This window comes from Echiichthys vipera (genome assembly GCF_963691815.1).
Source record: "Echiichthys vipera genome assembly, chromosome: 17".
Lineage (NCBI taxonomy): Eukaryota > Metazoa > Chordata > Actinopteri > Perciformes > Trachinidae > Echiichthys > Echiichthys vipera.
The window spans coordinates 1,838,254-1,864,007 of record NC_139842.1 but is presented as its reverse complement, the minus strand read 5'-3'; the positions used below and the strand labels follow the sequence as shown (position 1 = coordinate 1,864,007).

Below are 25,754 nucleotides of genomic sequence, written 5' to 3'. Positions count from 1 at the left end.
ACTGTGACACTCAGCCTATAGGGGAAACTGGGGGTATATCTTTGTTTTCACAAAAGTTAAACTCTGCATGATCTTCACCAGGGTTGGGATATGTTAACATTTTCCAACCGGGCCTCGCTGACAGCTGAGAGATGCATTTGAGCGACATGTTTTCTACTTTTCACATGTTCTCTTGGCTCTTTTTTAAGTATAACAACAAAATAACCTCACAAACTGTCAAGAAAGGAAATATTCTCACTGTTATTTTCCATATGAAACAGAAAAATACAACCGTCCGCCTTCTCCAGTCTGTCTCTTTCACCCAACTGAAGAAATTCTCCTTTCTGCCTCTACGAGAGGTTCATCCGTGAGTATCTGTCCAAGCCCCCGAGGATCCGATGGACCCAATAAAAGTGACCACAGGTATTGCAAGAACGCCTACCGCCATTGCATATGTGGTCCAGTAGGTGGCGTATGCACCCCTAACTGGTTTTCCAAGAAAAGGGTAAGGGCGCACTCACACTGTCCATCCGTACCGTGCCCAAGCGCGTTTCACAGCTAAAGTCGAGTTTGTTTGACCAATGTCTAGGAGCGGCACGCTTGCCGTCCACGGCCCGTTTGGGAGAGGTGGGCTTTTGTAAAGCATGTTTGCACATGTACGAGCACGAGCGTGCGCACGTGTACGAGCACAAGGCCTACGGTGGTTCTGAGGTCATTTCCTGTGCGCCTGTTGGGACGTAGAAAAAAGAAGGAGGGACCATGCGCGGACATTTAAAACAATGGCGGTGAAAGGTTCACGTTGGTGTGATGCGGAGGTGGAGTGTTTACTGCAGATTTGGTCGATGAAAAGATTCAAAAACAGTCGACAAGACGCACAAAAACTCTGAGGTCTACGGAAAGATCTGGAAACAAAGCCACGCATCGCCATGACGTCATCAATGCGTGTGACGTGTTACGGCGTGATGACGTATAGGCAGCAAGAAGCATTCGCCGAGGCCCAGGTAGTGTGAGTACAAACGGGCCTGGAGGGGGGGACAAGGACCCTAAAGCACGGGGCACGGGACGGAGGCACAGTGGGAGGGCGCCCTAAGAGGCGGCGAAAAGGAGAAAAGAAAAAGTGAGAGGAGGATGGTAAAGGCAGAACCTTATAAAGTTCAACAGATCAGATCAGGAAATGCGGAGATGGAGCCGACCTCAATAGAATTTCTGATAAAACCGCCGGTGCGTTTGTGTGACTGATACAAATGTGCGGATATGGAAGCTCATCGTAAAACACATTTCATTGTAACGGGACAGGAACACGATAAAACTCACCAAAACTGTCTTTGTGAGTCTTTCCACGGTTCCACGATCACAAAGTCTGGTTCACCGACTAATATGTGCAAATGTGCTGGCTCTATAGTCCCCCCCCCTGCTGCCTCTGATGAGCAGCCGTCCATTGAACTAGCAAAATGAAAACATAACAATGTAGCCTGCAAAAAACAACAATGTACTCAACCGCCGTCAACACCCAAAACATCCACGCCCCGGCCCTAATCTCCACTGATCCGTCCAGTATCCTCACGCTTTCTCAGCTTTCAAAGGCCACAAACTACGACATAATGATGCTCGTCGAACGCTCAATGTGGAAGGCATTGTCATTTTCCATAAAGACCTGAGTGCTGAATTCACAGAGCGATTAATTACTGTGTGATAATAAGGCCCCAAGCAGCCCGGTCATCTTTGACTTAATCAGCATTGACGTTACACATCAGCACCAGCAGCAGCCGTTTTCCTCCCGTCCGAGCTTCTTCTGTTCTGAAAGCTCTTAAAAACATCAATTGACCGCGATCTGCTGTGCGGATGATTGATTCTCGTGTTTGCTGCCTGAGTGGACAGCTTTCCTTCCTATATCTACAATATTTGTTGGCTTTCGGGGTGTGAAAAAGGGAGATGATGGAGGCCGTTGCAGAACAGAGCACTCAAGTGTTGATCCTGGCCTTTTACACAGCTTTGATTGAAAAGATAAGGCGGCCGTGCAGCAGTGAGGGGTTTCCTGGGTTCTTGTTCGACTCCAGCAGAGATTCATCGAGACCTCAATTAAACTTCCCTGTCCTTGATCGTCCCCTGCTAAGTTTTCTTTTTGAATTTCACCGCAGGGGCTTTGTCACAGTGGCTAGCCAAGCAGCGGGCGCCGCGCTCCACCCTGCTGGACAGCTACTACAACTTTAAACGGCTGATTTATCGTTCTCCCAGCGTGTGGGAAGTGATGGAAAATCAATGCAGTGTATGAGCTCAGAGTCGGTTTATGCTTACGCTGCGTTGTTCCCTGCATATCTTCATGCAGATGTTTCAATTACAGTGTGTTTTTATTAAGTCATACACCGTCTCATGCATTGAAATAAAGTTAATTCAAAGTGCAGGCAAAAGTTGTCGCCCGTCCCCGTCAGAGTTCAGGAATGACTTTCCTCAATATGGAGCTGATTGATTAATTAACTGACTAATAAAGATTTAGTCCTAGAGGACTTTCAGTGACCTTGAAGGCCGTTCCCTGTGAAGGCCTCCTGCCATCTTTACTGCAGTGTTTTAACCTGTTACACAGTTAAAAGTGAGAGAATAGAAACCAACAGCAGGTCGGGTGAGTAACTGGACTGCAATAAACTCGCACTTGGTTGTCCTTTTCAGGTGACGTCAAATCCATCAGGACTCCGTAAATAAACTCCCACTACGCGACAAAGTAATAATGATATTCATGCTAACTTTAGCTACAACCTCTCAGGACAAATATACACATTGGAAACAAGCTGCACAATTTAATACCTCGCAAAATGGGGTTAATGACTTTTTTAAAGGCCCTAATTGTTGCTCAATTGATCAACTTGTAATACTTTTTAAGACCCTGTGGACAACCTGAACTACAGTTGTACAGTTTATATAACAGCTAATTCACGTCTACCTCGGGATCATGTTCACGAGTGAGGGGACGATGGAGCGTGAGTTTGGCCGGAGAATCGGAGCAGCGGGGGGGTGCTGCAGTCGCTCTACCGCACCGTTGTGATGAAAAGAGAGCTGAGGAAGGCAAAGCTCTGGATCTACCCTCAGTCCTGGTTCCTACCCTCACCTGTGGTCATGAAAGCTGGGTCAGGACCCAAAGAACCAGGTCCAGGTCCAAGCGTGTGAAATGTGTTTCCTCAGGAGGGGGTCTGGAGTCTCCCTTAGAGAGAGGGGGAGAAGTTCAGCATCCGTGAGGAACTCGGAGTAGAGCCGCTGCTCCTTTGTGTTGAAAGGAGCCAGTTGAGGTGGTTCAGGATCATCTGGTAAGGATGAACCCTGGGCGCTGCGTGTTCCAGGCACGTCCAGCTGGGAGGAGGCCTCGGGGAAGACCCAGGACCAGGTGGAGAGATTAGATCTCCACACTGGCCTGGGAACGCCTCAGGATCCCCCAGTTAGAGCTGGTTAATGTGGCCCGGGAAAGGGAAGTTTGGGGTCCCCTGCTAAAACCCCGGATAAGAGGCTGAAGATGAGATGAGATGAGATAATTCACATCCCAAGTTCTTTGCTCCATCACACGACGAAATAAGTTTTACTGTATTGACATTTACAGTAGAACAAAACAAAGATAACAAGCATCTCTTTAAGTTTTGGTCCATGAGGCCACATTTTTCCTGGAAGTCTCATTTCCCCGAGCCCATATTGTACGTACCACTATCGTATCGCCTTCACTGATCTGAGTAGAGCTTCTTTCCTTCCTACAGATTTACTGCACCTGCCTGAAGCTCTCCGTGTGTACAGCGAGCAGGTGCACACTGTAGAGGAGCGGGGCAGCCACTTTCCTAGTTGGGAGCCGGAGCAGCGGGGACACGACAGTACAGATGGTTTAATAGAGATTATCGCAGCAGGAAGAGGTGTCGGAGCTGCGATCCGCACGGTGGGGAGTCCACTCCACGCGACAGCAGGAAGCTGTATATCGGCGCGGCGAATCGGGACGGCTGCTGGGATGACTAGTTGCGACGGAGCAGCCATCAAGGAGGCGCAGGGGTCACGGTTTTTGAAGATCTATCTCGTCTTTCAGCCCGTTTTTGTTGCAGCCTGATAAACAGAATGACTCACTGCGAGGACTTGTTTGTGTGAGATAACGTATGTGTCCGTACATCATGATTCTATTAAATCCTTTTCCGCAGTGAAGTCTTATCTGATATCACTTCTCTGTGGGCATGTTCAAGGGCGCCGTGTGATGGAGACTGTCCTCGCACTCGCTGAAGGCAAACAAACGCTATATCTGTGAAATGTACAGGCAGTTTGTTTTTATTTAAATGCAGCCTGGTTAACAATAGCTGTCCACACTTGAGAGCCGGTGTAACCTTGAGCTCATTACGCGTCCGGACTGGAGGCATGTGTGCGGGTTATTATGGTGTCGACGTACACGGCGGTTCGCCTCAAGTGTCCTTCTGAATTGATTGGGTCCTTTGGGAGCAGCTGCCTAAGTGGCGTCCACTGACCCGGAGTGGGGAATGAAATATCCCATCGTTGTCTTTTGCAATTACGTCGTGACACATATTCACAAAACGTCCCCTTTTGTTTGATTTAGTCGTTTTTTCTGGAGGTTTATCATCAGGGTCATTTGGGGGGAAAGTGATGTGTGCTGTAGAGCAGCTACACCCTCCTCCCCCTCTTTCTGTCTCCCTTTCACAACGGTGGAGACGGTGGGCGGAGTGAAATAACCATTAAACCACACAAATGATCGTTCCTCATCTCCTCCCCAGATATGTCCCACGCCCGTCATAAATCTCCGCTGTGTGTTGTTGCTCATTAGTTAGGTGTGTAATGGTTTCTTTCTTATTTTAAAGGAGCCGAACCGCACATTATGAGCAGAAGTCATAAAGCCTGCGGCCAGATTGGACGCTCATCAGTGTTTACTTTGTCGACTGAGGACATGTTTTTAAATATCCCCAAAGCAGTTTCAGTCCAAAGCAACTGGACTTGGTTGTTTGTCTAGGAAGACGTTTCACCTCTCATCCAAGAGGCTTCATCAGTTCATGTACACATCTGACCAGGACCAGGACCAGGACCAGGACCAGGCTGGGACTGGACCAGGACCAGGACCAGGACCAGGCTGGGACTGGACCAGGACCAGGACCAGGCTGGGACTGGACCAGGACCAGGACCAGGACCAAGACCAGGACCAGGACCAGGACCAGGACCAGGCTGGGACTGAAATTGCTTTGGGGATAACGATGACCTGGACAAATGAGAACATTCACAGGCTTATTGTTTTTAAATACAGCAGCAACGACAGGTTATGCGTCGAGCCACATTATAATTATTAACCCTCCTGTTGCCCTCAAATTTGACTTACACCATTTATTCTAGTGCTCAATTTGACCGTTAAACATCTGGAAAATGATCAAAATCAATGTGTGACTCAAGTTAAGTCGGGTACTTTATGTTTTTATTTAACTAAATGAAAAATATCACTGATGTTAAACTGCATGGAGGGATTTCTGTCTGTGTGTTTTAAAGTAAGTCTGTTATTTTAAGTGCTATTTTGTGTTATTTGTAACATCTGGAATGAAAGTAACGTCCGTACCCTAAAGCACGGGGCGCGGTGTGGAAGGACAGTGTGAGTGCGCCCTTATTCACTTTTGAAAACATACTGACTGGTGCCGTCTCAACACACCATGAAACATTCTCCTTGCATCTCTGCCCTCGCTTCATCACCCCTCCTCCTCCACCTCTCCTTTTGTCTTCCTTCCCCTCATTAGAGTCCTATCTTTAATCGTGAGGAGACACGGCGGTCTCCGGGGCCACATACCTAATTAACAGTACGGGCGTGTGCATCGGATGTGTTCCCGATGAGACGAAAGATGCTGTGAGGGTGAGTTTAGAGACGTCCTGAAGTCAGGATATTTTTAAACGGGAGTTTATTCTCACACTGTGTCTGTTATGTCTATTTGCTGTCGTCAGTGTTCAAGAGTTGTTTTTCTCATCTAGACTTTGCAAATGAGCCGGAGGAAATGAGGCCGCCGACCGGAGAGAGGACGGGATCCGAACACGAGGTAAAACAAAGACTGTTTATAGACCTCAGCACCACTTTAACACTCTTTAACGCACATGAACTAGAGACTGATGATAAGAAAGCACTCTTACGTCTTAAGCTAAATAACATCTGGAAAATGCATCGTCCCAGAGCCAAAGCTTTCCAGACTGAAAGTCGGAGAATTTCGAAACCAGAAATCTGATCAAAAGTCTGTCGGGAATAAAAGTCGTAGCATTGGAAAACTGAAAGTTATGGGAAGGACAAAAGTCGAAGTCTTTTACAGTGGGACTAGAAGTTTTTTAGACCAAAACTCGTAGTATTTGGAGACCAATAGTTGTTGTATTTAACACTAAAAGTGGTAGTATTTCAAAACCCAAAGGTCAAAGTATTTCGGTAATAACCGTGAAATTTCGAGACCAAAAGTCAGAGTTTTCGACATATTTCAAGTCTGAGTCGTAGTTTTCCGAGCCACTTTTCTGGATGCAGTTCGAAACCAAAAGTGTTTGTATTTAGGGACTAAAAGAGAGAGAGAGAGAGAGAGAGAGAGAGAGAGAGAGAGAGAGAGAGAGAGAGAGAGAGAGAGAGAGAGAGAGAGAGAGAGAGAGAGAGAGAGAGAGAGAGAGAGAGAGAGAGAGAGAGAGAGAGAGAGAGAGGAGGAGAGAGAGAGAGAGAGAGTCAGAGAGAGAGAGAGAGAGAGATGGATAGAGGAAAGAGACAGAGACAGAGACAGAGAGAGAGATAGAGATAGAGATAGAGATAGAGATAGAGATAGAGACAGAGACAGAGATAGAGAGAGAGATAGAGAGAGAGACAGAGAGAGATAGGTCGATAGATGGATAGATAGAGGATAGATAGATGGATAGACGGATGGACAGAGACAGAGAGAGAGACAGAGAGAGAGAGAGAGAGAGAAAGAGATGGATAGAGGAAAGATAGATGGATAGATAGAGGGATAGATAGATGGATGGAGAGATAGATAGATGGATAGACGGATAGAGGGATAGATAGAGGATAAATAGATGGATAGACGGATGGACAGAGACAGAGAGAGAGATAGAGGGATAGAAAGATAGAGGATAAATAGATGGATAGATGGATAGAGGATAAATAGATGGAAGATGGATTGACCGAGAGGGAGAGAGAGAGAGAGAGCTACAAAATGGGGTTCACGACTATTTAAAGGGCCTCAATTATCGCAAAATTGATTAATTATATTTTAATACTTTTTAAGACCCTGCGGACATGTGGACATGCGGACATGTGGTCATGTGGTCATGCAGACATGGGGACATGCAGACATGCGGATGCAGACAGTCTGCCCCTCAAAGTATAATTTGCCGAAGTCAAACTGATTTGACACCACACAGCACCCTTCATCCCAATGTTCTCTGGCTGGGATGAAGGTGAAAGTCGGGGCTGGTCTGGCGTCTGATATTCAGCGAGCAATTTTGAGCCTGGCGTCGGCGAGTGACCCCTCAGAGACTCTGGACCTCTGGAAGACCTCAGTGAAAATGGGCCGTTACAAAAACAGTTCAATTCTGTGGAAGAAGTGCACTTTGTCCTCCCAGCTCAGCTCGCAGCACTGAGAATACAAAGGAGTGCAGGCGGATCCTGGGCGAGGCAGGTTCTGACGGCTCTCTCCACAGGGTAGAGAGCACAGCTGATGAGACACCCTCAATTATTTAGACCCATAATTCAGAGTCAGGGGCCGAGTCTCGAGGCCAGAGCCTCCCACTCTGAGGACACACAGAGAAGAGACGGTGCACACGCGGCGCAGCACGCCAACAGGTCCCACTCAATGTTTCATCACACCTCAATCATTTCAGGATAAGAATATACAACATAATAAAACTACATGTCTGTTAAACGCTACATTATTAATGTTAAAGACCAGATTTAGATGCAAGACTTGTTCCTGTAGCGGCATGGATGTTTTGCTCGTCACTAGGAGGTGCTATGTGTGTCTGGAGGTATATGGTCTATGTGTGGGCGGAGTCAAGAGAGTGTGAGTGTGAGTGTGAGTGTGAGTGTGAGTGTGAGTGTGAGTGTGTGTGTGTGTGTGTGTGTGTGTCACTGGAGCTGACTGATTGCTTGATGAATGCCACATGCGTCTGACTGGGACTTTTGTTTGCTTGATGCACAGAGTGGAGAGGCAGGGTGCTCATGTTTCTGTTGACCGCTAAAGCTCGTTACCATCATACAGTCAATTTCTGCAAGTCCATCCTCAAACTGTACGTACAAAGTACCGTATTTTCCGCACTATAAGGCGCACCTTCGATGAATGGCTTATTTTGAAACTTTTTCGCTTCTGACTGTGAAACTAGAAATCCATGAAAAGTCGTTGATGTTTGCAAAGGGATTAACCTGAGGTCATACACGGTATCGGATCGCTACTCGGTTTAAGTTCAGGGGGACAAAAAAAGTATCCGAACATTTCTAACAAAGAACCTGTGACGCAAAATGGGGCCTGATTTTAAGAAAAACATAAAAAAAAGAATAATAATTATACCATTCATTCTGAAAATGAACATACATGTGCAGAATACGTTCAGATGTATGGGTGAGACAAAGACGTCAAAGTCCACAGCAAAGACACAGGAAGTGTCTTGGCCCCCTGTTGTGTTCTTTAACCCTCTAATGATGCTGTTTACTTTGACCCCTAATTACTGTTTTTACTGTGACTTTGAAATTTCCCACCGCACTTGAAAGCAGCGTCATTTGACGCGAAAGAGGAACAGAGCGACTGTGCTGGAGCTCGTTGCAGAAACAATCAACTGCGTCTCATCTCATCTTCAGCCTCTGATCCAGGATCAGGTCTCGGGGGCAGCAGCTTTAGCAGGGGACCCCAAACTTCCCTTTCCCGGGCCACATTAACCAGCTCTAACTGGGGGATCCTGAGGCGTTCCCAGGCCAGTGTGGAGACCTAATCTCTCCACCTGGTCCTGGGTCTTGCGTGTGTTTTTTTTAAACCTTTCTCGTGTCGGTGACTCTCACTCCGCCTCAAACGGACTGTGACGCGTCTGAACGCTGTCGCTTTGTGCACGAACGTCTCCATTTGCAGTTGAATGAACGTTGCTACGGCTTCATATGTTACTTTACTCAGAGTTGAATCAAAGTCACACAAAAGATTCAGAGTTGAATCTTTTCAACTGTGACGGAAATTGCAGTTGACATGTTTTGGGCTTTAAAACACAGGACGAACACAATCTTTCTCTCTTCGTGACTCAGAAGCTCTTTATCTGGACATGCAGCATGTTCAGCTCTAGATCCACATACACGCTGTACATCTCTACATAAGCATGATTGAAAGTATATCTTGTGATACACACGTTACTGCTCCTGTGTTGCCCTATCCTGTGATACGAGTGTGACCAATGTTACTGCCTCACCTTGTACGTCACCCAGCTGAACGCTTATGTTTCATGTTCTGTATTTAAAGTGAACTGCCCTCAGCTCTGGGTCTCTCTCTCTCTCTCTCTCTTCCAGCCTTTGCTCAAAGAAAGTACAGTCGACAGAGAAAAGCCAACCTTGTCCGGTCTAATCCTCGCTGACCTCCTCAGTGTTACATCTCTATTTCCACGCAGTCGTGATGAAACCGGGAAATTAGTCCGCAAAACTGCACGTGTAAACAAATTCAACAGAGATTACAAATCAGCATCATTTCAATTTGCTTACATACTGCACAGTAAGAGGCTTATCCCATCAGGAGATAAAAGGGGGGGGAAAGTTAATATATTGGCAAATTATTTGAGGTCTGCTCATTCTATTAAAACGTACGGCGAGAACAGGAAGCAGACAGAGAGAGAGAGAGCGCGCGAGAGAGAGAGAGAGAGAGAGAGAGAGGCTGAGAAATTATACAGGAGGAGATCAGCACATCTATCACAGTCTCTGTGTAAAGCTCAGGTGGAAATGACAGAGTTTGGCTCGCTTAAGACTTCAAGGACACACACGCACGTACACACACGCACGTACGTACACACACACGCACGTACGTACACACACACGCACGCACGCGGTGGGTGGAGAGTCCGTTTGAGTGACTCGGAGAACAGAAGATGTTGCCAGAGCTGCGTCAGACAGAAATGCAGGCCCGGGTTTGCATGTTACACTGTTGTTCAAACAGGAGATAAAAAAATAAACTGTTGTGGACACGAAGAGCTGCAGCTGCACGGTTTGAAAAGTGTACGATCAGCCCTGACGCCCCACCGAGAACACACGCTTACGGTCCTCGTTATCGTCACCGTCTCCATTTTACAGTGGAGATCAAAATTCAAGAACAAAGTATTCATTCTTGATTTATTCTGAAATATTGATATTTGATGTGTGTCTGATGGAAACATGCGGGTCTGCGTAGGACCGGGGAAAGGCTGAACCCAGTGTGTGTGAAGAAGTCTGTTCCGTTTGAAGGAGGATGTGTCGTGGTTTGGGGATGTTTTCTGCAGCAGGAGTTGGGCCTCTTGTGCAGCTAGGGTGCACTCACACTGTCCTTCCGTACGGGGCCAAAACAAGTTTTACGGGTAGAGCCTAGTGCGTTTGACCAGTGTGAGTGCAACCGCTCCGCGTCTAGCTGCGGCCAGTTGGCCGTCCACAGCCCGTTTGAGAGAGGTGGGCTTTTGTAAAGCGCGTTTGCACGTGTACGAGCACAATGCCTGCGGCGGCTCTCAAGTCATTTTATGTGCGCCTGTTGGGACATAGAAAAAAAAAAGACGGACCATGAGCAAGTCCAGATCTAAACCCCATAGAGAATCTCTGGAAAATCCTCAGCAACATAAGTAATGTGTAAGAAACCCACTCCAGTTACTGAACTGTGTAAGAGACTGAGTCAGAGACGCAGATCAAAGCAGAGCAGCGTGAGAAACTAGTGATGTCCTGTGGGCGCAGACGTGCTGAAGTCATTCAGAGCTGTGGCCTCTACACTTCCTGTTCATGTTTGAATCCTAGAGAAGAAAACACTGTGGAAATCTTCTCTTCTGACACAATCAACACTGTTCTCTTAGTCTGATCACTGCTTTTTCACTTAATAAAGGTTTTTGTTGAAGTGCTTCGGTTATTTAAAACAAAAAACATGGAAGTACAGCAGAGGTATAGACACAGTGGATATGATGGATCTGTGAACATTCAGAGGTCAGAGATACCTTGATAATGGACTCTGCACACCGGGTCCAGTGCTAATAATCGGCGTTGCCACGCTCCGTTTTTAATTAATTAATTAATTAATAAAGCGATGCAACCAGCCGTGTTTCACCCGAGGCCATGAGCGTCCCAGACACCCTCACCTGCAGCTGCAGGCAGTGTTCCCTGGACTGGACTCGACTGGACTAAGCTCCAGCTCCCAGGACTTAAAAGGAGGAACTCCTTAGCGAGTTAACAGGGAGGTAAACAAGAGGAAGAACTCACCAGAAACACCCGGTACGCATCTTTCCTCGTCACGGATCCCCAGCACACGTCCGTGTCGTTGTACTTCACACTTCCGGCGCTGCAGGAGTGGTTTCCACTGCGCGGGGAGAATAACAAACAAGCAGAGCTACGTTAAAGATCTGGTTACAGCTCGTCACGGGAAAAACATCTGAGCTGAAAGTTAAAGAGAGCCTCTTAGAAGTAAATCGCACAGCTGATCATTGTTGCGTGACAGGCAGAGCTTTAGTGAGATCTGCTGCTTCTGTCCACGCCGCTGAGACGTCTGCAGCCTGAGCCTTAGGACAAAAAGGAAAACTGCTTTTGAAGTCTCAGTTACATCTCACGTTTATTGTTGCTGGAAGGTATGGACAGGGTCGGAGCGCAGTGGAAGAGGCTTTAACGTGGGGAGACGGCCTCAGTGTGCTGCGCCTCAGGACACGAGGACGCACAACAACAATTAGAAGAAGAGTTTCACTTCTTCAATGTTTATCGAGGGTTCTCGTGAAAGATCTGAGGTTAGGTAATGATTTATTCTTCTGTCTGTGCGCCGCCAGGGTCTTTAAAAAACAAAAAGAACAGAAACACAAACAACCGTCTGGTTCTGCAAGAAACGCGGTGACGTGAACCGAGTTTCAATGTGAAAGTTTGGCTGAATTTGAACATTTTCTCAAACAAACCCAAAGATCGTTTGGAGAGCCGTGTCCTGACTGCATAAGTGTGAAAACCTCTGCCTCTACTTTTCTGTGGACGAGGGAAGAACAAAAAGTTTTCTATAACTTTCTCTGTAATTACTGTGATGTTCGATCTTAGAATAATTACAATTACCGCCCTGCAGTGAACACCGCTACAGTCAGGGCTGTAAACTCGCCGTCGCCACTCGACAAATGGACTAAACTATTCCCCTGGCGACTTCATTTGGGAGGAAAACTTGCCACGGGGCGGGTCAACGTTCGTCCCGATGGTTTCGCTTGTGCAATAACTTATGCATGTTCTCCCCGTGTCTGCGTGGGTTTTCTCCGGGTTCTCCGGTTTCCTCCCACAGTCCAAAGACGTGCAGGTGTTCGGTTCATTGATGACTCTAAATCACCCGTAGGTGTGAATGGTTGTCTGTCTCTGTTCGTCTCTATGTGTCCTGTGATAGACTGGCGTCCTGTCCAGGGTGGACCCCGCCTTACGCCCGATGTCAGCTGGGATCGGCTCCAGCACCCCCCGCGACCCCGACCCCGGGATAAGCGGTTGATGATGAATGAATGAATGAATGATAAAACATTGTAGTAGCTGTGAAATAATAAATCATGACGGTAGCAAACGTCAGCACTAAACCAGTGATTTGTTGTGTGTCGCACTGAAGTAGCTTCCCCTACGTCACCGATGTAGAGAGTGCGAGATCAGGTGAGGTCACGGAAGTAAAAGGTAACGTTCCCTGTGGACTCCTGTGGATATTTGATCGTTTTCCTGCGATTTTCCCTCGATTATTGTGCTTCAACCAGAGGTAAGTAGGCTGTGAAGTCCAACGTGCGTTTGTTGATGTAGTGATGTACGATCAGAAGTCTGTCCGGTAGAATTTAGGCATCAACAAGTGCACAAGTGCTCGCCATTCACAAGTGCAACCCACGGTCTGGGTGTCTGAATGTGGGATTTTTGACCATTTTTGACCATTTTTAACAATTCAAATGTTAAATTTAGCATCAAATCTGTAACAAACAAATGTTAATGGTGCATTATGAGACATTATAGATGTGAGAATGACTTCCATATAAATGGAATATATAAATATAGCCATATAAATGTACTAGGCTCTCATACCCTTCTACAATTTACTCATTTCTTTATTTTGTGTTCATGATGTATGACTGGAAAACCTTGAAACACTTGAATCTTCAGGTTCCAGTTCTCAGACGATAAACACTCATATGTGACGTGTGCTGTTGACCTGCAGTCATTTCTCTAAACAGACTCTGACGGGGGGGGTTCAGTGAGTGTGTAACTAAATAAAAACACCTTATTTTAACCCAGTCTGGACGAGTCTCAATAAAAATCTGTCTGGGAGCAAGTCAACACAACTCAGACGCCGGCAGCAGCGAGGAGAGGTCGGCGGGCCTGAAGCCTCCGTCTGCAGAGCTTTATTGTCTTAATCTTGAAAGTGACAAAAGCACCGACGTGTGGAGGCGGAGGAGCCGATGAGACAAAGACACGTGAGCTCTCAATGTTATTCAGGGAGAACGTCTCCATTTACACGTTTTATTTCGCAGTTAAAGAGAGAATGAAGGCGATGGTGTCGGTCTTACCAGGCCACCTCCATGAGTGAGATGGGCACAGCTGCAGCGTAGATGGCCAGGTCTCCGTACAGATACACGATGATGCAGATGTAGAACATGTTGACGCCGACTGAAAGACAACGTTGAAAAGACGTGAATGACAATAACGAAACATTTATGAACGGCAACCGGCATCGACAGAAGATGTGGCGAGGACGGACAGAAAGACAAAGAGAGAAAGACAAAGAGAGAAAGACAAAGAGAGAAAGACAAAGAGAGAAAGACAGAAATGAATAAATAAATAAAGACATTTCCCTTTTAAGAAGAAATACAGATGGAAAAAGATAGAAAGAAGAAAGAAAGAAAGAACTTCCAAGTATAAAAAAAGACCAAAACAATCAAAAATACTTTTAGATGTATTTTCTGAAACCCAACACGGAGCGTACACATGTGCAAATGTTTCTGTTTATTACTGATCCATTTTTGTTGAAATTACATTTCACAGCATTTCTCAGTAGAAAGAACGGTTCTCATCACGCTCCCTCTTCAGATCATCTGCTCACATTAACTCAAGTGTTTCACGCCAAAGTAATGAAGCCAAGGAACTCGAAGTCAGAGTGTGTACGGTTGTGTTTTTCTGTGTGTGAAGGAAAATAAGTACGATTACGGTTTGTGAGTTTACTTTGTTCATTTATCACTGTCCATCCGTCCCGTGCCCGAGCACGTTTCACGGCTAAAGTCTGGTTCCTTTGACCAGTGTGAGTGCAACCGTGCCGCGTCTAGGAGCGGCTAGTTTGCCGTCCACGGCCCGTTTGGGAGAGGTGGGCTTTAGTAAAGCACGTTTACACGTGTACGAGCACGAGCGTGCGCACGTGTACGAGCACGAGGCCTACGGAGGTTCTGAGGTCATTTCCTGTGCGCCTGTTGGGACGTAGAAAAAAGAAGGAGGGACCATGCGCGGACATTTCAAACAATGGCGGTGAAAGGTTCACGTTGGTGTGATGCGGAGGTGGAGTGTTTACTGCAGATTTGGTCGATGAAAAGATTCAAAAACAGTCGACAAGACGCACAAAAACTCAGAGGTCTACGGAAAGATCTGGAAACAAAGCCACGCATCGCCATGACGTCATCAATGCGTGTGACGTGTTACGGCGTGATGACGTATAGGCAGAAAGAAGCATTCGCCGAGGCCCAGGTAGTGTGAGTACAAACGGGCCTGGAGGGGGGGACAAGGACCCTAAAGCACGGGGCACGGGACGGACACACAGTGGGAGTGTTCCCTGATTAAACAAACCGCCCAAACCTCCTGTATTCTTTTTGTCAAGTGCAGCGGCTGCAACTCACTTTTCCTGCGCGCTCAAATGCAAAAGACGGAGAAAATCCAGGTCAGACTCGAGCAGAACACGACACTAAACTGAACACGTGTGTTTCAGGGTTCAGGAAGTGAATTCTCTCTCAGGCGGCTGTCGACACGAACCCCTCCCTCCTCAGCAAAACGTCTCCTGTGTCCCACAACATTGGACGAGGCACATTAGCGTCTCGGCGGGGGAGAGCAGAGACAGGACGTGCTGTACTGTCAGGAAGCAGCGATAGCGAGGCGAGAGAGCCGCGGGGCGCAGGCCTTCACGGCACTGTAACTAATATTTCACAATTACCAGGAGCCACGGGCTAGAACATGCTGCAAAATGGGTCTGCACGTAGGAGCCCGGCCTTTCATGATGGAGCTGTGTAACACATCGCCATCCATCATCCCTTTGCTTCTGACTGACAGCCTGACAGCCTGAGTGAGAGCAGGGCTTTGATACTGTGCATCGTTACGTAGCAGGAAAGGACAAATACCGTCTGTTTGGACCTCAGATAACAAACTCACATTGACCTTTTCTCTCATATATTCCACTTCTCCTTCTGTGGAAATATCAGTCTGATGTTGGATTAAAACGAATCAAAAACCGAGATCGAGCCGGACCTCGCAGGGCAACAACACTAAGTTCCTTTAACCAGAGTGAGAGCAAACCGTACCGCGTCTAGGAGCGGCACGCTTGCCGTCCACGGCCCGTTTGGGAGAGGTGGGCTTTAGTAAAGCACGTTTGCACATGTACGAGCACGAGGCCTACGGCGGTTCTGAGGTCATTTCCTGTGCGCCTGTTGGGACGTAGAAAAAAGAAGGAGGGACCATGCGCGGACATTTCAAACAATGGCGGTGAAAGGTTCACGTTGGTGTGATGCGGAGGTGGAGTGTTTACTGCAGATTTGGTCGATGAAAAGATTCAAAAACAGTCGACAAGACGCACAAAAACTCCGAGGTCTACGGAAAGATCTGGAAACAAAGCCACGCATCGCCATGACGTCATCAATGCGTGTGACGTGTTACGGCGTGATGACGTATAGGCAGCAAGAAGCATTCTCCGAGGCCCAGGTAGTGTGAGTACAAACGGGCCTGGAGGGGGGGACAAGGACCCTAAAGCACGGGACGGACGCACAGTGGGAGGGCGCCCTAGGAGTTCTCACGATTCGATTCAGAACTATTCTCGCCGTTGCACAACTTCGCAGGGGACACAATCGATGTCTTTCTCTTCGGTCGCCGGAATGCACCGTGTGTCACAAATAGCAATAAAATCTGATGTAAAAAGATGCAAACACACCTTGAGTCCATAAATAATTACTGCTGAGCGTGAGTCTTTTTGAAGTCTGAGCTTCTACTGTCACTTTCCTCCCCACAGCTCCGGAGCAGAAGCGATACAGCATCACAGGACTTTTATTTTGAAAAACAAAAATGAAAGCTTTTAGTCTTTTTCTTCCGACTTGTACCAATCGATCCGTTTGGTCGATTGCGGTTGTTTCCCTGAAATCAAAGTGCACCTCTGGCGAAGCGGACACAGGAAACGGCTGCAGCAGGGGCTGATGGGAAATGATTGGGCTGCTGCAGCTGAGGAGAACACGTCTATTTATCTCCCCACAGAGGCTCGGCCACTCTCCGCGCACAGGTGTGACATTTAGGTAAAATTCAGAGAAGTATTGAAAATGGAAAAACCCGTATTTGGCTCTCGTTAAAGACGGAAGCCCGGGTTACAGCGGAGTCAATTACTATTTGCCGCCACCGCTTTCCTCCGTTTGTCAGGCGACTGAAGGAAACGATCGTGTTTGCACGGGCGCCACGTGAACACCACACGGAAGAGAAAAGGCAGAGACGAGATGCTGATGCAAGGGCAGCGCTGCGCTCCTCTGTCTCTCTGTCTTCTAATCAACTTTCAGAATCGTCGACGTGAAGGTGACGGCAGCACCTTTCCAGGGCGGTGCAGATAAACCAGCCCCCATCAACATTCCTGACAGTGGCGGCGGGTCAGGCTGATACGATACTCGTGGCCAGGTACCAACTGCTGCTGCTGCTGCTGCTGCCATGTCAATTTCAGTCCAGGAGAAAGTCAAACGCCCTCTAAGAGCGCCTCTTCAACAGCAGGAGAGATGCCTGTTCATCGCCTGCAGAGCTGCAGGACAGTTCATTATGTGTGAAGAGAGAGGAGCGCTGTGAAATACGGTTTTAATGCCCTGTAACGTAACAAACTTCTTGTTTGCATGAAGAAAAAATCAAAAAAGAGCTGATTAGAGGCTGCGTTTTGCTCCGCTCTCCAAGGACGACCAATCAGACGTCCACATCTGTCTCCGCACACCCATAATCCTTTGCAATTTAGGTGGAGGTTTGAATTAAGATGTCACTCCTAACAAACTGCACGGCCTGCTCCTCGGAAAAAGAGGAGTGAAATTTACATTTTCAGGCCCTTTAATTGGAAACGCTCTCGATTAATAAGAAAAAACGTCTAATGGTTTTGTTGTGCTTCTTCTGAGATTGAGCAGATTATGTAAAGTGCAAATCTATTAAGTCTGAATGCACACTGACCAGGAGGCAGTGCACAGAATAAAGAAGGGAAATCTGCAGCTAACACGGACTTTCATCAACTGAGGGCGCCCTCCCACTGTGCCTCCGTCCCGTGCCCCGTGCTTTAGGGTCCTTGTCCCCCCCTCCAGGCCCGTTTGTACTCACACTACCTGGGCCTCGGAGAATGCTTCTTGCTGCCTATACGTCATCACGCCGTAACACGTCACACGCATTGATGACGTCATGGCGATGCGTGGCTTTGTTTCCAGATCTTTCCGTAGACCTCGGAGTTTTGGTGCGTCTTGTCGACTGTTTTTGAATCTTTTCATCGACCAAATCTGCAGTAAACACTCCACCTCCGCATCACACCAACGTGAACCTTTCGCCGCCATTGTTTTAAATGTCCGCGCATGGTCCCTCCTTCTTTTTTCTACGTCCCAACAGGCGCACAGGAAATGACCTCAGAACCGCCGTAGGGCTCGTGCTCGTACACGTGCGCACATTCGTGCTCGTACACGTGCGAACGTGCTTTACTAAAGCTCACCTCTCCCAAACGTGCCAGCTAGGCGCCGTACGGTTGCACTCACACTGGTCAAAGGAACCAGACTTTAGCCGTAAAACCATGGTACGGATGAACAGTGGGAGTGCGCCCTAAAATGATGATTAACTAAGATAACAGTTGGGTAAGCAGTGATGGGGGCTGTAGGACAAATACACAAGAAAGGTAAGAACAGTAAATGATTCCATGTTCAGCACTTTTTGTATATCGTCCGCCTCTATCAGGGTGTGATTTATGGGGACATGGGATGAGCTGCACCCCCGTCTACAGCCCTCCTTTTGTTTCATTTGTCTTATTCTGCCGTCCAGTCAACAGGAAACGGCCTCTATCGACTGGTCTGGAGTTTAACAGCTCATTTCCTGCTCTCTCTTCTCTTCTCTTTCTCTCTTTCTCTGAAATGAAGCTGCCTCCAAGTGCAGTCTGACGTAAAAACCTAATTGTGAAATATAAAGTCTACCTGCGGGTCATTTTAAGAGCACAACATGGCGTCACACAAACAGGCCATAAGTGACGACCCTGCGCCGCCACGCTTCGACGGTGGTGCTAAGAACATATCTATTAAAGTGAATGCAATAAACGTCTCTATTTTAGCGCTTTTAGGGCCAAACTCCCTCTGGTTCTCCTGCAGTTGGCACCTTTTGACGCATTTATCACCTGAGATCCTTTCACCGGACGTGGACCGGTTAAAACAGAAGGTCGTACACGGGTAAGAAAAGTGTGGTTGTGTTCCTCGTTCAGCATGTGGCGGGACTCGTGCCGATCCAATTCATTTCTGATTAGAGTCACCGGGCAGCTTTCCCACAGCACAGAGGAGGGAGAGGAGAGGAGAGGAGAGAAAACTCATTTCCTTATTACCGATCGATACCTCCACCTGCCTCACCTGCACGCAGCCCCTCTCATGGAGGGAAAGGTCATCAGCAGAGGGGTTTTATCTGCAGCACTTCACCTTTAACGAGCAGGACGCTGGAGCGGAGTGACGGAGGAGGAGGAGGAGGAGGAAGGAGGGATGAGCGTACTGCAGCTTTAACGGCGTGAGCTGCATGACGGGCATGCATGAGTGCGTTCACACGTGTGGGTGTGAACAGGAGCTGGGTGTCAGCGCTGTGCCTGTGCCGGTGTGTGTGTGTGTGTGTGTGTGTGTGTGTGTGTGTGTGTGTGTGTGTGTGTGTGTGTGTGTGTGTGTGTGTGTGTGTGTGTGTGTGTGTGTGCCCAGTGCTCCACCTGGTGGTGAAACACTGAAGGACGCGACACGTCGGCACAGATGATGCTGTCAGAGATTTGACCTTTCGCTGTTCCTTTATCCCTGCGACAACTGGGACGCCGCAGACCGTTGAGTCACTCGCATGTTGTTGAAGGGAGCCGGGCGGTGCGGAGGAGGAGGAGGAGGAGGAGGAGGAGGAGGAGGAGGAGGAGGAGGAGGAGGAGGAGGAGGAGAGGACGGTGCACTGATGTGGACGAGCGTAAAGCTGCGAGGTGTGTTTCAAGGTGCTTTCAATTTGTGTCACACGTTAGCAAAAGGTTCATTAGCTCCCAAATCATTCAGGCGGCCGTAACGTCTTAAGTGCAGCGCGCACGCCGCCGCCGCCCTCCTCAGTCACACATGCACAGGGTGGAGATTAGCCGCTCTGATGGAGTTTCAAACAGGTCATTACGACCAAAAGGTAATTTACCCATAAATATAATGACAGCGATTGAGAGAGCCTTCCTTTGTGAGTGTGAGGATCAGTTGGATTCTCACACAGCCGTCACTGCTCCCCCTTAAACGTTACACGCCGCTAACGACGGCGCGGGGTCGTTAAATGTGCGCGCGGCTCGAGGCCGGGAGATAATTACCTTTGTTGAAGAACATGGACGCCATCTGACCCATCTCCACCCGCTCCACGATGTCAAACTGATCCACGTGACCTCCCGACCGCTCTGTGGAAACATGAGGAGAATCGAACCGGTGAGTCGACTTTCTCTGTGGAATATTCAGGTCCAGCGCGTCCTCGTAGAACCGGGGTCACACCCGGGTCACTTTTGTGCCTTAACTGAAACGTAACCATGGCGACGGCAGATTTAAAAGGAAGGGGAAACGTTTTTTTCACAGTGATGAACATTTTTCACTTTGTGTCAACGATCGTATCAGAAAACTCAGGACACTCACGAACAGACAAGATGGGCTTCGTCTCCGGCTCCGCCCGGCCTCGCACCGTGACCTCGTCGTCCGAGTACTCAGAGGTGGAGTCGCCGTCGTCGACCTGCGGAGAAGAGAAGACGAGTTTGTTTGTCTGTTTGTTTAATTCCTCAACAACAAACAGCAAGTTTACAAGCGATTAACAACAGTTTTTATTGGAAGGAAACATCTGGATGTTTACCGGCAACAGCTGTGCAGAGGACACACACACACACACACACACACACACACACACACACACACACACACACACACACACACACACACACACACACACACACACACACACACACACACACACACACACACACACACACACACACACACACACACACACACACACACACACACACACACACACACACACACACACACACACACACACACACACACACACACACACACACACACACACACACACACACACACACACACACACACACACACACACACACACACACACACACACACACACACACACGATCTGCAGATTATTATCAATTAGCCATCAATGAGCGTCCATTTTGTCATCAGCTGAATGTGACAACGAACAGATATCATTAGCGATGGTCCCATTACAGTAGGTGTGTTTCCATCAGGGTAAAATGTGTCCGCTTGGAAAGTTTCAGGCCACGCCCTCTCAAAATGGCCGTTCACTCGCCGTGTTTCATGACAAAAACAGTCCCCAGAGGGATTTAGGAGACGACGTGAGGTGACGTATCACTCTGTATGGGTTTGGATCGCCGGTGATCAGCTGATCAGTGACGCAGCGTCGCTCTGCTCTTCCTTTAAAGTGCCGGTCCTTATGATTCACAACATCAACTTATGCACAAGTAACATGGAAGTCGCTCTGTTTCCAGATCTTTCCGTAGACCTCAGAGTTTTTGTGCGTCGTGTCGACTGTTTTTGAATCTTTTCATCGACCAAATCTGCAGTAAACACTCCACCTCCGCATCACACCAACGTGAACCTTTCACCGCCATTGTTTGAAATGTCCGCGCATGGTCCCTCCTTTTTTCTACGTCCCAACAGGCGCACAGGAAATGACCTCAGAACCGCCGTAGGCCTCGTGCTCGTACATGTGCGCACGCTCGTGCTCGTACACGTGCAAACGTGCTTTACTAAAGCCCACCTCTCCCAAACGGGCGGTGGACGGCAAGCGTGCCGCTCCTAGACGTGGTACGGTTGCACTCACACTGGTCAAAGGAACCAGACTTTAGCCGTGAAACGTGCTGGGACACGGTACGGATGGACAGTGGGAGTGCGCCCTAAGAATCAATTACCCAGCATGCTCCAGAAGGTAGGAAAGTTCTCATCGATCTGTGCGTAAAAACACACCCGTCACTCTGGATGTGGGTTTATATGGCGCTGATCATTTCACAGGTTTATCCTTGTTACAAGAAGATGCTTCAACGTGTCAGAGGGAGTCGCATTAAAAACTTCCCCGCGCTGCATTCACACCAACATCAGTTCCGCTTGTTTGCGTTAAGAGACAAACTCTGACAGAGAAGATTTGGTTCGTCTGACACATGTTGACACGTGGAGTTGATCTGATCTCACCTCTTCCTGCTCCCTCCTCTTCCAGCGCAGCTGAGCGTTGGCGGCCGCCATCGCCTCGATCACGAACGTCGTGGTCATGTAGCTGGTGAGGGAGAGAGAAGAAGACGCAGAAAGGTTAACGAGACGCACATGAACACACACATTTGGTCTTTTCAGGGGGAGAAATATATACACCTCTACATACATTGTGTTTTGGAGCCTTTTTAAATGTTGAAAGTTCAGTTTAGTGTTTTGTTGTTTTAATACTGAATCAGAATATTTGCTCAAAGAACGTCAGGAGATGCTTTAGTCTGGGTCTATTTCCAGTTCATGTATAGATGCAAAACCACCACAAAAAGATGCAAAATGACTAAAAATAGATGCAAAACCACCACAAAAAGATGCAAAATGACTAAAAATAGATGCAAAACCACCACAAAAAGATGCAAAATGACTAAAAATAGATGCAAAACCACCACAAAAAGATGCAAAATGACTAAAATAGATGCAAAACCAGCACAAAAAGATGCAAAATGACTAAAAATAGATGCAAAACCAGCACAAAAAGATGCAAAATGACTAAAAATAGATGCAAAACCAGCACAAAAAGATGCAAGATGACTAAAAATAGATGCAAAACCACCACAAAAAGATGCAAGATGACTAAAAATAGATGCAAAACCACCACAAAAAGATGCAAAATGACTAAAAATAGATGCAAAACCACCACAAAAAGATGCAAAATAACTAAAAATAGATGCAAAACCACCACAAAAAGATGCAAAATGACTAAAAATAGATGCAAAACCACCACAAAAAGATGCAAAATGACTAAAAATAGATGCAAAAACACCACAAAAAGATGCAAAATGGTCAAACAGGAACGTAAAACATCTAAAATCAAATTCTAAACAGTCCCAATGACATGGTGAACGGCTGAGGAAAGAGGTGAGAGCTGAAACACTGCAGGTAAAGAGTCACGCTCAGAGGTGCATTACTGCCACCTGCTGGACTGGAGTCTCTACGCGCTCCTTCATGGACCCTGTGTACCGGCCCGGTCCGCAGCTGAACAGTTTCAATGACTCATGACGCAGGTGTTCAGGGGGAAACAGGTGTTCAGGGGAAACAGGTGTTCAGGGGAAACAGGTGCACCAGTGGAAGTAAACTCACCTCATGAATCCCAGGAAGGAGATGAGCGCTAAGCTAACCACCCAGCCGGCCGTGGCGAAGGCTTTGGGCATCGTCAGCGCTCCGGTTCCCACGATCAGGTTGAACATGTACACCAGCCCCACCTGGAAGACGCACAAACACACGTTCAAGAGACACGCTTCATATCCCACCCTTAAAAATCACCTTTACCTCTGAGTTTTTGCTGCTGCGCTAACGTCTCTAAGTTCCATCTTATGTTAAGGATTTATTTAAAGTGGTTTAAATCTGCAGCGCTGCAGTGAAATGTAGTTCGGACTACTTCCTGGATTATTCAGCCGTTGTCAAGGACAACAACCGGGCTACTTGTGCAGCACTTAGACCGATCCGGTGTCAGGAGCGCTTTAAAGATTCAAAGCTTCCAGGAGGTATTTAAAGAGCAGAAGTTGATCTTTGTGGCGAAGTCGTGCTGAGTCAAGCCGTCAGGAGTGAGTCGGACCATAAAGAGGCCTGATGTGTGAAAAAAGAGGACGCGTCAGCAGTTTCACTTCCTGTGTGTTCTGCACCGCACGTTCTTGTGAACGGCTCTCTCACTACAGAGCGTCTGACACATGAAGACGAGTCATTTATTAGTCCTTTTGCAGTTATTTGAGCCATTTTACGTCTAATTTCAGTCCTTTTTAATCTACTTTTAATCATTTTTAATCTACTTTTATCACTTTGCATTCATTTTAGTCACTTTGTATCTATTTTCAGTCATTTTACATCTATTTGCAGTTCTAAGATTTAATATTTAAATGGCTCAAAAACATAAAATAAAGGTTAATGCACCTTAAACTAATTTCCACTTCTCTGACCGAACACTTTATATCTTTTAATATCTTTCACGTTTTCACCATTTTCTGCCATTTCAGAGACAAAACAACCATTGATTAATCAAGACACAATGAAAATGATGCAGTAATCATTTATGTGTTAACTTTAATATTTCAAGTTTTAACTAAACTCACAGTTTGTTCAGAGTTCTCTCTTTCCAATAAGGGCTGCAACTAACTGATATAATGCAAATTTAATTAAAGTCCCAGGTGAAATGTCTTGTTTGGTCCAAAGAAACTCTGATAAAACAGGAACTATCCACATTTGAGCGGCTGGAAACAGCATTTTCTGCCATTTCAGAGACAAAACAACCCTCGATTAATCAAGACACAATGGAAACGATGCAGTAATCATGTGTGTGTAAACTTTAATATTTCAAGTTTTAACTAAACAACACACAGGCAGCTGAAAACACAACCATCATAAATCTACTTTATTGGCACCATAATTCTTTTAAGTGCTGTAAACCGGTTGTTCAAGGTCTAAAATGTAATAATAAATACTGAAAATGTAAGTTTTAGTTTAAACTAGACTTGTGCAGAGCTCTCCCTTTACAATAAGGGCTGCAGCTAACTGATATGTACGCTCTTTAATAAAAGTCACAGGTGAAATGTCTTGTTTGGTCCAAAGAAACTCTGTTTAACACAAGATAAAACAGGAAATATCCACATTTGAGCGGCTGGAAACAGCTGACTGCTGACAAACTGCCATTTTTGCATGAAATATGACTTTAACAAGGATCAAAAATGAGCTTAAATGCATCTCTGACCTTAATTAAACAGCATAACTTAAAACCAAACCCCAGACTCCTGCATTATACTCACAAATGGAGAGTAGGGCTCCCCGCTCTCTGTGATCCCACCTGCCATGGCTGCTGCCTGCTCCTCACCTGGAGGGACACAACACACTATAACTAAAACTATCACTTTAAATCACAAATGCACTTTAATGGCAGCAACATAATTATTTTAAATGGTGCAAACCGGTTTGTTTAAGGTCTAAAATATAATAATAAATACTGAAAATGTAAGAAAAACACTTCCTCTGGAATGGAAAAACGAACTCCATTCAAAAACCGTACAATTTAGCTTTTATGTTAAGATTTAACAGAGAAATTCACATAAATTTAACATCATTCAAATCCTTATTTAAACATTTTATCCCACTTTTTAATTCGGCATACACAGGATTCACAAAACAGCACGTATTTTAATAGAAAATCGCCTTTTTAACCAAATATCTACCGACCGTTACTGTGTCGCTCGGTGTCACAGACTGCGGATGCTAACAGCAAGCTAACAGCTAACACAGCAAAATACAAATACTTAAATACGTTGTTAGGTTTTATAAAACACGCCGATGTGAGCGGGAGACTTGTAGCGAGTGTGTCATTAAGAAAAACACAAGCAAACACCTCTCACCTTCACTTCCTCCCTGAATATCGTGCTAATGTAGCTGCGATGCTAGCAGGAAGCTCGTAGCTAGCATGAGTTTCAGCCGTTAGCGGAAGAAACGCAGATGTTCGAGCGCTAATGTTTGCGGACATGAGCCGTTTCCTTCGTGAGCAGTCGGAGGGAAGTCCGTGTGACACGCACATCTGCAGGAAAACACGTCCTAATGCACGCGCTAACGGGGATCTAACACTTCTGAAGCTAACTGAGGCAGGAAGCTACCAACCAGCTGATCTGCTGAGCACACTTCCGGTGCTCTTCAAAGTAAAACCCTCTCTGTGCAACATTTACAGCTCAGAAATAGATGCAAGGAAAACAGAATTTGACCAATATAATATTTATTTATAGGAGTAGTGGTATAAAAGTAGATGAAAGATGACTGAAGAAAGCTAAAATGACTAAAAGTAGATACAAAATGACCAAAAGTCGATGAAAAATGACTAAAAGTAGATGCAAAATTATAAAAAGTAGATGCTAAATGAT

At 46.7% G+C, this 25,754-nt stretch overlaps 1 protein-coding gene across 1 annotated transcript in view; it reads right to left on the bottom strand.

Annotated features, from left to right (window-relative positions):
- The window catches only part of tmem104 (transmembrane protein 104), a 64,484-nt gene extending 39,026 nt beyond the window's left edge, over nt 1–25,458 (bottom strand). The window contains exons 1-8 of the mRNA XM_083930662.1: nt 25,242–25,458; nt 24,645–24,709; nt 22,969–23,090; nt 21,820–21,901; nt 20,230–20,323; nt 19,917–20,000; nt 13,681–13,780; nt 11,393–11,489 (exon numbers count right to left, since the gene is read on the bottom strand). Coding sequence (XP_083786788.1) covers nt 11,393–11,489; nt 13,681–13,780; nt 19,917–20,000; nt 20,230–20,323; nt 21,820–21,901; nt 22,969–23,090; nt 24,645–24,689 — 624 coding nt within the window. The 5' untranslated portion in view covers nt 24,690–24,709; nt 25,242–25,458. The remainder of the gene's footprint in view (nt 1–11,392; nt 11,490–13,680; nt 13,781–19,916; nt 20,001–20,229; nt 20,324–21,819; nt 21,902–22,968; nt 23,091–24,644; nt 24,710–25,241) is intronic.
- Nucleotides 25,459–25,754: the final 296 nt, after the last annotated feature.